The 12,219-nt window shown below is 39.5% G+C and overlaps 1 protein-coding gene across 6 annotated transcripts in view; it reads left to right on the top strand.

Moving 5' to 3' along the window:
- Window positions 1-12,219, top strand: part of pals2a (protein associated with LIN7 2, MAGUK p55 family member a) — a 157,650-nt gene that overhangs the window by 131,509 nt on the left and 13,922 nt on the right. For all 6 annotated transcript variants that reach the window (XM_043689710.2, XM_043689709.2, XM_043689708.2 and 3 more), the window contains 3 exons: window positions 3,132-3,263; window positions 10,561-10,669; window positions 10,774-10,842. In XM_043689710.2, the coding sequence (XP_043545645.2) occupies window positions 3,132-3,263; window positions 10,561-10,669; window positions 10,774-10,842 (310 nt within the window). The remainder of the gene's footprint in view (window positions 1-3,131; window positions 3,264-10,560; window positions 10,670-10,773; window positions 10,843-12,219) is intronic.

Here is a 12,219-nt window from a genome sequence, read left to right as displayed (position 1 = left end):
TTCTATAAGATCCCCTCTCATTCATTCTTCTAAATTCTAGTGAGTACAGTCCCAGGCGGCTCAACCCCTCCTCATAGGGTAGCCCCCTCATCTCTGGAATCAACCTGGTGAACCTCCTCTGCACCACCTCCAAAGCCAGTATATCCTTCCTCAAGTAAGGAGACCAGAACTGTGCGCAATACCCAAGATGTGGCCTCATCAACACCTTGTATAATTGCAGCAGAATGTCCCTGCTCTTAAATTCAGTCCCTCAAACAATATTCCATTTGCCTTCCTGATTACTGTTGCACCTGTAAATCAACTTGTAGCAATTCATGCATGAGCACTCCTAAGTCCCTTTGCACAACAGCATGCTGCAATCTTTCACCATTTAAATAATACTCTGGCCTCCTATTTTGAATTCCAAGGAGGATAACCTCGCATTTACCAACATTATACTCCATCTGCGAGGCCTTTGCCCACATACATGATCTATCTAAATCTCTCTGCCCAACCTCTGCACTGTTTGCCTTGCCACTCAATTTAGTGTCATCGGCAAACTTGGATACGTGACACTTTGTCTTCTCTTCCAAACCATTTATATATATCATGAACAGTTGCAGCCCAACACCAACCTCTGCAGCACCCCACTCACCACTGCTCTCCAACCACAGAAATGCCCATTTCTCCAAGTCTGCCTGTGACTTCTGTCTGGCGTAGTCTGTTTCTATTGCCCTTGTTGCTGGTCAAGGACTCTGTTGGGGGTGGGGGGGTAGGTTCTGCTTGGGCCAATGTGTGGGGGGCTGCTCTTTTTGTCTGGCTGCTATGACTGAGCCGAAAGTGTGGTGCAGGAAAAGCACAGCTGGTCAGGCAGCATCCAAGGGGCAGGAGAATCGACGTTTCGGGCATAAGCCCTTTATCAGCAATGGGCTTTCAGTAATAGCATTATAGCTGTACTGAGGGAGGATATTCCCAGAAATATATCCAGGAAAGTTATTTGGGTGCAACTGAGAAATAAGAAAGGGGTGATCACTTTATTGGGATTGTATTATAGACCTCCTAATAATCAGAGGGAAATTGAGAAACAAATTGGTAAGAAGATTTCGGTTATCTGTATGAATAATAGGGTGGTTATTGTAGGGGATTTTAACTTTCCAAACATAGACTGGGACTGCCATAGTGTTAACAAATTCCTCTCTATCTAAATGCTTAAGTGTAAACAAGAAAATTTTCTGATTCAGTATGAGGGTGTACCCACTAGAGAAGGTGCAAAACTTGAGCTACTCTTGGGAAATAAGTCAGGTCAGGTGACTGAGGTGTCAGTGGAGGAGCACTTTGGGGTCAGCGACCATAATTCTATTAGATTTAAAATGGTGATGCAAAAGGATAGACCAGATCTAAAAGTTGAAGTTCTAAATTGGAGAAAGGCCAATTTTGACCGTATTCGGCAAGAACTTTCAAAAGCTGATTGGGGGCAGAATAAAGGGACAGCTGGAAAATGGGAAGCCTTCAGAAATGAGATGACGAGAATCCAGAGATGGTACATTTCCTGTTAGGGTGAAATGAAAGATTGGTAGGTATAGGGAATGCTGGATGACTAAAGAAATTGAAGGTTTGATTAAGAAAAAGATGGAAGCATATGTCAGGTATAGACAAGATAGATCAAATGAATCCTTAGAGTATAAAGGCAGTAGGGGTATATTTAAGAGAGAAGTCGGGAGGGCAGGAAGGGGACATGAGATAGCTTTGGCAAATATAATTAAGGAGAATCCAAAGGGTTTTTACAAATACATTAAGGACAAAAAGGTAACTTGGGAGAGAATAGGGCCCCTCAAAGGTCAGCAAGGTGGCCTTTGTGGTGAGCCGCAGAAAATGGTGGAGATACTAAATGAGTATTTTGCATCAGTATTTACTGTGGAAAAGGACATGAAAGATATAGAATGTAGGGAAATAGATGGTGACATCTTGAAAAATTCCAATATTACAGATGACGAAGTGCTGAATGTCTTGAAACTGGTAAAGGTGGATAAATCCCCTGGACCTGATCAAGTGTACCCTATAACTCTGCGGGAAGCTAGAGAAGTGATTGCTGGGCCTCTTGCTGAGATATTTGTGTCATCGATAGTCGCAGGTGAGGTGCTGGAAGACTGGAGGTTGGCTAACGTGGTGCCACTGTTCAAGAAGGGCGGTAAAGACAAGTCAGGGAAGTATAGACCAGTGAGCCTGACGTCGATGGTGGGCAAGTTGTTGGAGGGAATCCTGAGGGACAGGATGTACATGTATTTGGAAAGGCAAGGACTGATTAGGGATAGTCAACATGGCTTTGTGCGTGGGAAATCATGTCTCTCAAACTTGATTAAGTTTTTTTGAAGAAGTAACAAAGAGGATTGATGAGGGCAGAGCAGTAGATGTGATCTATATGGACTTCAGTAAGGTGTTCGACAAGGTTCCCCATGGGAGACTGATTGGTAAGGTTAGATCTCACCGAATACCGGGAGAACTAGCCATTTGGATACAGAACTGGTTCAAAGGTAGAGGACCAGTGGAATGTCACAAGGATCGGTGCTGGATCCACTACTTTTCATCATTTATATAAATGATTTGGATGCAAGCATAAGAGGTATAGTTAGTAAGTTTATTCTTGCCCCCTTCTCATGAATATAAAGCATTTTATAACATTAGCAACCCTCTATTACCAAGCCATTAACCTTTCGTTGTTTGTTGGATGCAGGATTATGACCAGTAACCCTGTCTCTACTGTTGCTTCTTTTGACCGACCTAGGGTTCAGTGGTTCCCAACTTTCTTCCACTGTGACCCTATTTTGGGGCACAAAAGCCAGCACAACCCTCCAGAGACATTGACTGAGTGGTTGGGGAGAGACTGGAGAGAGCTAGTGGGAACGTGTAAGTACAGCTACCTGTTGGAGCCAGATCCCGTGGTTCTGCAATTGGTCAGAGGTCCCTGATGGCCATTGTAGTGTTAGCTCAGAGCTTGCGCCCAAAATTACAACTCGTGACCCATATCTGTCCCAACCTCTGCTTTGGGAAGCCTGGCCTAATATTCCACCTGGACCAGGTAATTTTTGCATTTTTGGTAATGCTCCTTATTTTATAAATGCTTTTCCTTCCTAATGTGTTTCAATCTGTTCCAGGTGTTTGTGAAATGCCATTTTGACTATAATCCATCCAATGACAGCTTAATCCCGTGCAAAGAAGCTGGATTAAAGTTCTCCAGAGGAGACATCCTGCAAATTGTGAATCGAGAAGATCTCAATTGGTGGCAGGTTGGCTCAACTTTTCTGCAATGCAATTAAGTTTTTTTTAATTTCAATTAGCTCTAAAATGCTAAGGACAAATACATAGTTTTTGAATAATACTTAGTGCATTTAAGTGGATATTCTATCTTATATGCTCAAATCCCAAGAATGGGTTTAAAAAAAAGTCTTTGAACTATAAAATATTGACTGAATGGTTTTAAAGTGAGAGGAAATAAAAGGATCATTTGTTGACTCATGTGAAGTTAACTGTGTCTTTTGGTCCTGAAGTAGCTCATACTTAATGGTGTGGAATACTGTGTTCAGGCTTTCTGGCAGACCCTGCATCATTTCATCATGTTGACAACCTGACACATTGCTGCAGAGTTTTCAAACTGCTGCTCCTTGTAGTGGAACCTTTAATATCCACCTTATTGAGCATTAAACAAGGTGCCACATTTCTTTATATTGTAGCAATTTTTGGTTATCATAAGATTTGGTTTTCTACTTGTAGATGCAGAACAGGGTAATGTTTGGTGATTACTTTTTGTCGAGAGAGGTGACAAAATTTCAAGCAATTGGACAATTGCGTTATAAATTTTTGAAGCATTCCATTTTCCAAGTTGAGATTTGAAGCAGAAAAAAGTAGTATTTTATTCCTGTTTGATTCCATTTGGTTTTAGGATTTGAAAAAGTTGACATAAAGTAAAAAAAAATTACATCTCATCTAGATTGTTCACTTTTAACACATCACCAAGTGGCTATCTTCACACACTGCATGTGGGCTATGTGGTAATTTTAAGGGGAAGAAAATTTATAATTCACGAGGAAATGTTTTTGTGAATCAGTTTAATCTTTTAGATTACATAATTGCTTGAGACAGGTTTCTTCAAAAAATGTATTTGAATATTTATTAAGTAATTTTTTTTTTGTTCGTTGGGGAGAGACCAGAGAGAGCTAGTGGGAACTTGAGTACAGCCACCTGTTGGAGCCAAAGCCAGTGGTTCTGCAATTGGTCACAGGTCCATTATAGCCTCAGCTCAGAGCTCGCAACCAAAATTACAACTCGGGACCCATATCTGTCCCAACCTCTGCTTTGGGAAGCCTGGCCTAATATTCCACCTGGACTAGTAATTTGTGAATTTTTGGTAATGCTCCTTATTTTATAAATGCTTTTCCTTCCTAATGTGTTTCAATCTATTGAGGGCATCTCTGGCTATGCCAGGATTTATTACTCATCCCTAATTGCCCAGAGGGCAGTTAAGAGTCAACCACCTTGTTATGGGTCTGGACACACACACAGGCTAGAGCAGGTAAGGACAGTAGTTGCCTTCCCTAAAGAACATTAGTGAACCAGGTGGGTTTTTCCAATAATCGACAATGGATTCCTGGTCACCATTGACTCTTAATTCCACATATTTATTGAATTCGAATTCCACCATCTGCCATGGCGGGATTTGAACCCAGGTCCCCAGAACATTACCTGGGTTTCTGGGTTAAGAGTTCAACAATAATACCACTAGGCCATTATCTCCCCTCAAGTAAATATTGTAGAACAACATACAAATACATTTTTGTCAAAGCAGAAACAATGAAAATAAACAAGTAGGTCATTCAGCATCTTCAAAGTCTATTCCTAAACGTTTCACTGCACTGAAAGGTTAAAGAGATGCAGCTTAACAAATTGAAATTGTGCAGGTCAACTTTGAAATATGATTGACTTGTGGAATAGATCACCAGAAAGGAAGCAAGCACTTTTGGTTCAGGATCATCTAAAAGAAACAATCGCAATGGTCCAAATTAACTTTGTCTATTTTTTAAATAGCTTTTTTTTTTAAAAGGTTTATGTTCTAAATAAGACCACTTTTATTTCTTTACCTCACTTGTAAGAAAGTAGTTGATTTATATTTGTAACATTGTGAATCTTGGAAACATGTTCATTCTTGTTTCGTGGTCTTGACTATAATTTACCTAAGATGTTGTGTGTGAGCAGTTTAATTATCCCATTCATGAGGCACATGTACGCTGATTTTTCTTGTTTCAGGTGATAGGGCTGGCTGTTATAATGGACTTAGGGCCATAATCCTTTGATACTGATTGCTTAACTTGCATTTTGCCAGCAAAGGGGAAAATTCAACAGTGAAATCTGTCAGAAGCCAATGATACCAGTGATTGGAAAGACATTAGTAGAATGTCTTTCATTGGCTAACATTAGTAGAATGTGAAATAATGTTTGTTTTTGATCAGATAAGTGCTTTGCTGCTTTATTTGTTTTCACTTTATTGTCTGTGTCAACTATTCCATGTGGAAATTCATTTTCAGTACAGTTCGTTTTGCTGTGACACGTGTTTTGTTCATGCAAATTCGCTGTAACACGATTGACGAATTGGGGACATTTGTTTCGAAAGCGTGAATTTGTGCTGGCTATCATGTGATTACAACGCCAACACTTCAAGCGCAGTTTCTAAATCATGATTTTTCTATAACGCGGAATTGCACAATAACGTAACCATTGCATTATAGAAGAACTACCTGTGCATTGTTCAATTATTTAAAATTCCATACTAATAACTAATGACAATAGGGAAAAATGTTCTATCACAAAAATTTAATTTATAAAACTATTTCACGCTAATCGGTGGACTCACTCACTGATGATACCTTGTACATATCCTCATTCATACATGAACTCTTGTTAGATATTTTCATGGAAAAGGACACAGGTTAGTTTGGGAACGAATTTGTCCTCTGTCTGAGAGATTGTAGCCTTTTCCCTGAATGGGTCCAACAGTGAAACTGAGACAAGGTGTGAGTCATATTGTTCATGACACTTGTTACAACTGTTAAAACTCTTTTAGCGCAGGTTTCATCAAGGAAGATCACTTCATCAGGTATCCTTCCTGCTCCGTATCCTTAGAGTCTGATTTCATACCTTCCTGTTTAATAATAAACTGAACTATTCTGGTACTAGATCTTTGGTAGGTGTTATCTGGAATTATTTATTCTGTTATCATCTATATTTGCTTTCAAATCTGCATTAAATTTATTTTATATTATGCCATAGTCTTTCCCTCAGTGTCCATCTTTGGTAGAACATTTCATGTTCCACTAACATCTACCACAAGGATGGTCCTGATGTTCCCTTTCATTTTTCTAATAATGATCCTTTCTTTCTGTTACTGATCCACAAAGTACTGGATCAGTTAAATTTTTCATAATCTTGAAAATATTCATTTGATCCTCGTTAATTCATTTTGAGTAAAAAAGAATCATTTAACTTTCTCCACCCATAGCCCCTAATTCCTGCACCACTTTAATATATCTATTTTGTGGCTCTTGTCTCAATCCTGTACAAAGCAATGTAATTTGTTTTAAAATAATGTTTTTATAGCTTCCCTTTTTCTTTTAACTAAATCATATAAATACACACCAATCTTGGAGCTACTGTTTAATTTTACAGATAAGGCCTCTAGTTTTTCAGTGTAGATTTTCTGTCAGTTATGACCATTTTTGATATTTTAGTCTAAAGCAATTGTAATAATTGCACTAATTAGGCTAATATTTAGCCTAATTCCATATTTTTAGAAGTTAATTTTCAGTAGCAGGAAAGTTATTTCTCAATAAAGCTTTTCACATAAACTCTCTGCATACCAACATTTTAAATTAATTTTCTGGTGCGTTTGTGTCTTCAGTAACTTTTACGCCATTCCTAGGTGGTATTCCTGTGCCGAGTCCCACCAAGAAAGCTGGAAGACTTCAGTAACTTGGAAAGCAACTTTCTGATGTCTGAGTAGAAGCAGACAATTCTGGAAATACTCTAGCCAGGTCGAATTTGATCAGAGGAAAATTTAGAGTTCACATGCTGGATATATCCAAGTCAAGAGACATTTGATAAAATTTCCTGACTCAGTGCACTTGCCAAGGAGAAATGTATCCCGATTAGCATGATCATTTATTGGTACACACATTACCCTGAATGCAGATCAGAGTTGGCCATAAGGGTTACGGAGTGCCAAACTAGGTGATTTTAAAAAGCCGACCTCAGTTCTCTGTCACAATTCTATTAGACGTTATTTGCTCTAGCCCTCACTCCCTAGCCATGGCAACACATACTTAGACCCACTGACCACCTTTGCTCTTACCCCTATATGCCAACGTCCCCAGTATTCACCATGGGCAGTTATCAGGAGTCCTGCTGATGTGAAGTAAAATTGCTGACTTCATAATGTAATATACTCTCGTTTATGACAATCCATTAAATATGTTTAAATTCTGACAGGTAATGTATCCCTTATAAAAACACCTGTTTTTATTCATACCCCATATTAGAATCCGGAAACTCTTTACTAGCATTCTGAGCTGTTGATCAAACTGTAGTTTACGATCGCTCCAAATGTTACAGTGAGCACAGGTGGAAGCAGTCAGTCAGCAATTATGTGATAATGGTTGCATTTGGAGTCATATTGCCAAGAAGCTACTGGGACTGTTTTGTTGATTTTTGATACTCAATCACAGGCAGACAGGCATTTTACAGATTTTAAAGGGCAGAGGATTTGAAGATTGGAAATCTTCACAGTACGTCTATCCTTCACAAGCATTTGCCAACAGATAAAATACACAGGGGCAGTATTTTGGAATCCCCAAATTGCTCTTCAAATTCCTGTGACAGAGGACACCATCTGAGAATAGTTGTCCCTGTAACTAGAATTGAACGAAATAGTGAGGAACTGCTCATCTAGCCACAGACCGGTTCTATCTTCTGGTTGCCACCGATAGGCTCTTTCTGAATGAGTCAGCAAGACCTGGAGACTGAGAGATGGGAATGGGATGCAAAGCTGCCTGACAGGAGAGAGGGATCAGTCAACAATCCAGAAGAGAGACTAGGAGCAAACCTTTCTCATTTTGTGTATGTGAATCAAAATCCCTCCTATCAACAAGCATCCAAAAGGTATTGTTCTTAAGTGACTTCATCACCTAATGAAGGAATCAATGAGATTGAACACAGAACCTCTGGAAAACAAACAAATTGCCTCAAATTGAGCAGGAGCCCTCAAGAGGAGCCCCTTGGGAGAAGGTGAAAAATTATTGAGCTCTTGCATTTGCACCTCCACTCAATAAGTTCATCAACACTTATTACTGTTGGAGATTATTCCTGGTGTGAAAATCACTTCTGCTTGTCCAATGCACTGTGTTAAATGATTCAGCCATTCAATACATATACTCATGTGGGTCTCATCCACCAGTTTAAAAACCTCCAGAATCTCGACAACTGTGATAAATCAGCCTCAAACCTATGAGCATCCATGAGATGAATGTCATTGCTGAGTAGTTCCAGCATTTTGAGTTAGTTTAGATAATGGAAATTTGAAATATTTGTTTACTTTTTGTATTCCTGGTGCTTATCCTCCTTCCTCCCTGTCCCCACTTCCTATCTCCCCAAATGAAGTTTGGCTTTTTATTTTTTTTTGTTGTTGACCTACTTTTCCAGTCTGGCTGTCAGGTCGGTCTTCACAAGACCCTACAACTCCAAATCCAACTAGATGTCGTAAAAATGTTTTGGCATCAGGAAAATTGCAAGGAAGTTGTATAAATGTTAGTATCTATCTATAGTTAAGGGTTCTAAAACCAAACTCCAGTGATGAAAATGTTGATACATTTAGGAGATTTTGTCCAGAAGTCTGTATTTCTTAAATGAGATTGCTTTGGTATATGTGCCTTTTTCAGCATTAAGTGTAATTCTACTCTGTTTTAATTCAAATTCTCGTCTCTTTAAGGTTAAAGCTGGTTTAAGCTAGTTTGGAGAAGATTTGTAGCTCAGGTTGATGTTTGGATGTAGATTTGCTTGCTGAGATGGAAGGTTCATTTTCAGATGTTTCGTCACCATACTAGTTAACATCATCAGTGAGTCTCTGGTGAAGCACTGGTGGTATGGTCCATTTTCAATTTGTGTGTTTAGGTTTCCTTGGGTTGGTGATGTTATTTCTAGTGGCGATGTCATTTTCTGTTTTTCTCAAGGTGATAAATGGGATCCAAATCAAATGTCATTTACAAAATACCTTGTAAAAACTGTAACAAACACTACATCAGACAAACAGGCAGAAAACTATCCACCAAGATACATGAACATCAACTAGCCACAAAAAGACATGACCCACTATCACTAGTATCCTTACATATGGATGAGGAAGGACACCACTTTGGGACAACACATCCATCCTAGGACAAGCCAAACAGAGAGACACACGAGAATTCCTAGAAGCATGGCATTCCAACTGGAACTCTATCAATGAACACATTTGAATTAGACCCCATTTAATGCCCCCTCAGAAAAAGAACAGGAAATAACATCACCACAGGAAATGACATCACCAACCCAAGAAAACCTAAACACTTAAATAGAAAGCGGGCCATAAACCCAGTGCTTCATCAGATGCTCACTGATGATGTTACCTAGTATGGTGATGAAACGTCTGAAAACAAACCTTTCAGCTCAGTGAGCAAACTTACATCCCTGGCTTAAGCTGTTTGTACTGAAAATGTGCAATGCTTATTGACATTTGATGTTTGTGCTGTAGTGGATAGATGAATGAAGTTATCAAAATAACTTTGGCAAAACCACTTGACAATCAATAACCTTCATATGATACAAAATTACTGCATGTTTCTAGCTAATCCTTATGAAGCAACCTACAAATCACTCTCCCTATCATATATTATCCAGCTACTTCATTTATACACTGAATTCTTAGCTGCAGATTTAGAATCAAAGGTTATAATCTGCAGGTTGGTGAGTGGAGAGTGCAGTGAGACAGGAGAGGTCTGATGACTGACACTTCAATAGTGCAAAATGGAAGAGAGGACATGCTCAAGAAGCCAGGAGTTGGTGAAAAATGAGTCACCAGATGAGCCATCAATTACAGATGCAATAGATTAAACTAAAATGAAATGGGTTTGCAGGAAGTACAGCTTTTGGAGCTTGGATGTCTAGCAGCTTGTATAAAAGAACTCCAGGCTAGATCTAATCAAGAGACAGTGACACATGATTCACAAATGTTAAACAGGACTGTTTAAATTGTCTGCAACGCAGTAATTAAGATCTCCAGTGACATGGCATGCTGAAAATCAGCAGCCCTGGATTAGGCCTGATCTTTAAAGATAAATAACCATTTGAAAATGAATATGTTCCACAACTTCAAATACCAGTGTAAGACTGTAATAATATGCACTCAGAAAGATAAGAAAGACTATCTTCCTCTGAGAATAGAGTGTACTCCAGCAAATGTCATAACTTGTGAGAGATAATTGGAGTAGTTGTGTTTAATTTCAGGCTTATCAAATGAAGGGAGGAGGAAATGCTGGTCTTATTCCCAGTCAGATGTTGGAAGAGAAGAGGAAAGCTTTTGTTAAACGGGACTGGGATCTATCAGGTTCCTCAGGTAAATCTGTTCAATGTTTTTAAGTTGGTGTAGCTTGCTTACAGGCGCTTGTGAATGAAATAACAAAAACATCACTTTGAGTTCTGTTTTGTTCTTTGAACCAGGACCATTTTGTGGTGCAATAATCGGTAAAAGGAAGAAAAAAATGATGTACCTGACAACTAAAAATGCAGGTAAGTCTTCCAAGGTCTTGCTGCTTTTCACTGGAGATCAAAAACTCTGATTTACCTTTCTGGTTTGGTATTTTAATTGGTTTAAATTATTACTGTCTAAGGTAGTTAGTTTTCATAAGCGAATTCGAAAGCATTTGATGTTTTTAAATATCCGCTGGGAAACTGCGTGTATAAGCAAACACAAATGGCAGAAAGCGAAAACAGAAATTGCTGGAAAAGCTCAGGCAAATCTGGCAGCATCTCTGGAGAGAAATCAGAGTTAACGTTTTGTGTTGAGTGAACCTTCAGAACGCAGAAGGGTGACTCAACCTGAAATGTTAACTCTGATTTCTCTCCAGAGATACTAAGCTTTTCCAGCAATTTTATGTTTTTGCTTGATTTACAGCATCTGCAGTTCTTTCAGGTTTTTACAAATGGCAGGAGTACTTGCAATGGTAATGAAAATGATGACTTTTGAGGAAACTTTTAAAGGCAAGGAGATTTAGCAAGTGAGTGAGTTTGAGTAGAATACTGAGAAGAAAGGATACTCACCAACAGCATGATGTGCAAATGGAGCTAAGAATGAGAAACCTCCCCCTGCCGCCCTATATAGTTCAGTGCCCTAGCTTTTGATGCTAGTAAGGGGGCCTGCCAAAGGAGTTTAGCTGTGAGTTTATCAATTCACTGGGAATTGAATAAGGGTAAAAGTGGAAAAGGTTATGGCAATTGCTAGCGGTGAGGAAGCGAGAGAGTAGCTGTTGTAAACTTGGTGAGGTTGGAAGAGACATGAAGTGTAAAGTTCTGAAAGCATATTTGGGATGAATCCTGGGAGTCTGTGGAGAAATTGGTTGTGCTTGGATTTGTGATAAAGTGAGTGCGGACTGCTTGGTGTTGGGATACATCTGATTCAGGCTGCAGAAGAGCAATTAGAGTCAGAGATGTACAGCATGGAAACAGACTCTTCGGTCCAACCCGTCCATGCCGACCAGATATCCCAACCCAATCTAATCCCACCTGCCAGCACCCGGCCCATATCCCTCCAAACCCTTCCTATTCATATATCCATCCAAATGCCTCTTAAATGTTGCAGTTGTACCACATCCTCTGGCAGCTCATTCCATACACGTACCACCCTCTGTGAGAAAAAGTTGCCCCTTAGGTCTCTTTTATATCTTTCCCCCCTCACCCTAAACCTATGCCCTCTAGTTCTGGACTCCCTGACCCCAGGGAAAAGACATTGCCTATTTATCCTATTCATGCCCTCATAATTTTGTAAACCTCTATAAGGTCACCCCTCAGCCTCTGACGCTCCAGGGAAAACAGCCCCAGCCTATTCAGCCTCTCTCTGTAGCTCAGATCCTCCAACCCTGGCAACATCCTTGTAAATCTTTTCTGAAC

This window comes from Chiloscyllium plagiosum, unplaced genomic scaffold, assembly GCF_037043375.1.
Source record: "Chiloscyllium plagiosum isolate Xiang-an unplaced genomic scaffold, Cpla_swu_hap1 HiC_scaffold_5, whole genome shotgun sequence".
Lineage (NCBI taxonomy): Eukaryota > Metazoa > Chordata > Chondrichthyes > Orectolobiformes > Hemiscylliidae > Chiloscyllium > Chiloscyllium plagiosum.
The sequence above is the reverse complement of the archived record's forward strand: the minus strand, read 5'-3'. Positions and strand labels throughout refer to the sequence as shown.